At 27.0% G+C, this 2,857-nt stretch overlaps 1 protein-coding gene across 1 annotated transcript; it reads right to left on the bottom strand.

The window, feature by feature from the left end:
• Window positions 1-18: 18 nt before the first annotated feature.
• On the bottom strand, window positions 19-792 carry Tsp_14218 (histone acetyltransferase subunit NuA4 superfamily; the record flags this gene model as incomplete). Its single annotated transcript, XM_003370941.1, has 3 exons — window positions 605-792; window positions 477-552; window positions 19-156 (listed from the first exon to the last, which is right to left on the bottom strand). Coding segments are annotated over exons 1-3 (402 nt in total), but the record flags the coding sequence as incomplete, so codon positions are not given.
• Between the last annotated feature and the right edge of the window lie 2,065 nt (window positions 793-2,857).

Raw genomic sequence — 2,857 nt, forward strand, 5'->3', positions numbered from 1 at the left:
TTTCTTGGAGGCCCGTACCTGTTGTTTCTCGCAGATGAAAGTATTATCAGCAGTCTCAGGTAATCCATTACTGCCTGGCAAAGTCAAATTCTGACTACACGTTGGGATGGAAGCAGCTAAATTAAACAAATTTTTCTCAAACGATAAAACATAACACTTCAATAATAATGAAAAAATGTCAAAATTAAATAAAGTATTCATCAGATCAAAAATATTATGACAATATAACATAACATAACAAAAAATTATAACATCATTATATATTACTATACTACGTGATAACATAACATGATATAATAAATATAATGTAATGCCGGGCATTATAAAGAAAGAAATCTCTGAATTACCTAGTTAAACAAAATTAATTCAAACATAAAGTAAATTACTTACACATAAAAGAATTTTCTAACTTCACATAAACGCCTTTCTAAATCGAATATAACGTATTAAAAGAACCTTGACAATCAACTGAAAACTTTTACACTATCCAAACTGGACGAAAAAATGCGATCTGCTTCGCGTACACGTTTTCTTTTTTTCTGTGCTTTACTACTAAAATAACTAAGTTAAAATAAATGAGCACATCGTTCAAAACACATCGTACATATCCGCTGGTCTTGGCGCTTTCCCCCATCCCTGAATAACATTACCAAAATCCATAGTACTTTCAATATATGTCGTTTCCAGATCGTATACTTTCTTTCGAAGTCCTGTAATCACATCCTGCAGATGATAAACTTTCTTTACACCATTCAACATTTCCGTATTATCATCGTTGTCTGGTTGGGCCATTCACGTCAACTACACATTCACGAATCTATAACATTTAATTTGCATAATATTCATTAAAATAAAAACAGTAATTTATCAAAATTTGTAAATGGATTAATCAAAGTGAAATTTCAAACTTTATAAAACTTTTAACAGATGTTAAATTGATAAAAATAATGCAACAAATCAAAAAACACCTTTAGAAACAGCGTAAACCCAATTTATCAGTTAGTTAACATGAAATCAAAAAATATTATTATACAAATTCATTAATAGATTTTTGAACAATAACATCACCGTCTTCGTCATTATAAATATATTATCAATCTAAAGAGAAGTCAAAATTTAATTTTCTATCGTTACGATGAAAAACTGTGAAAATGCAACACATGATCAAAAACACTCAAAAAATTTAAATTCCGATTTTATACGAAAATTTTCAAATAAAGATTGCATTACATATTACAATAAATTAAATTTAAAACTGCTATCAGTTTGATTATTTAATGAATTTTAAATATTTCTAACTTTTCTTAAAGTATATTTTCAAAACACTCACACAAATAACTCTTCTTATTAATAAATAAAAAGTCTTAATAAATGATAAAACAAAAAAAATTTTTTTTAATAATTAAAATCCATTGTTATTTTAGATTTTAATATAAATAATATAAAAATTATTATTATTCATAAATGTATATGTAAAAAAATACATTAGTGCCATGCGAATTAATTAAAAGAATTGAATTAAATTTATAAACATATAATATGGATTTATCTAAGTTATCATAATGAATTACCGAAAAATTTTGAATGCAACAAATTAAAAGACGCAAAAGTAACTACAATATGAAATTATGAAAACTAAGTACAATTGTTAAAGTACTTCAAACTGTTCAAAATGTAAAATTTAAACATGCAGTTTGTATGTTTTTCATTATAAAATATTAATTTCATCATAAATTATAAACTTTAAAATAAAACGTATAAAGCATTGAAATATCACGTAATAAATAAAATGCTTGCTAAAAACATCAAAAAAGATAAGAAATAAAAATTAAAGCAGTATCGCTATTGTTATTGTAAGTTACTTCAAGCGCTTTAATTATGAAATTAATTAAAAATTAATTTTTGCATTTTTACCTTGTATTATTACTCTCATGTCTTATAATTACACTTTTAAAAGTGTTGTTTGATATTTAATGGAAGTTAAGCTGTATTTGTTTGATTTTTATACATTTGATGTGCATAAAGTTCACGCTTTGAATACAAAATCCATGCATTAATTAATCATGATACTCAGTTATATAACACATATGTAAAAAAATCAAAAATTAAAAGCAATTTTAGTAGAATAAAATTTTAATTTGCCTTTTGAAGATGAAATTGAAGCTGAAGTTTAATATCATTATCAGTGAATTATAAATTTTAGATTTATCGCGAAAATGCGGCCAATCAATGTAATGCCAGATACTGTATTAGATAAAACATGTTGTTTTCGAAAAACGATTGCTTAAGCAATGATACTTTTGCAATGATTTAATTTGTCTATTTATATGTATGCGTTTTACAATTTATATTACTATTAGTAATTGTAATTTTATATGATATATCCTACAATCTTCGTTTCTTGTTTTCTTGTATTTCTCAAATAGATCAAAATAAAGGATAAAGCAAACTTAAATAAAAATATATTTATCAGAATTTTGCAAAAAAATATATAGTAATTATATCTTGAAATTCGTCTTCTACCAGTTAGATACAGTATGGCAAAACAAAAACAACTATTATCCTGCCATTCAGATATATAGGTTTCTGTAACCTTATAAACTTTAAGTCTGTGGTTTAACCTCTAGAACGTGGTGCCGGTATGGCGTTGTTATGACAAGTGCCTAATTAGCAAAAGTGAACCACGCCTATCAAATATAAAGGGTCCGTTGCAGCCTTGAATAGAGGGCACACAGGCGGTCGGTCACATGGGGCAGAAGGTCAAAGGCGCCCTGCTAGCCGTCCAGCAGAACAAAGCTATCGTGCCGCCTCAACTCCGCAGGTACCTTAATGGGGTTCTTCCGGACAACAGCTTACG

The sequence above is a fragment of the Trichinella spiralis genome (genome assembly GCF_000181795.1).
Source record: "Trichinella spiralis strain ISS 195 chromosome Unknown Scfld290, whole genome shotgun sequence".
Taxonomy (NCBI): Eukaryota; Metazoa; Nematoda; class Enoplea; order Trichinellida; family Trichinellidae; genus Trichinella; species Trichinella spiralis.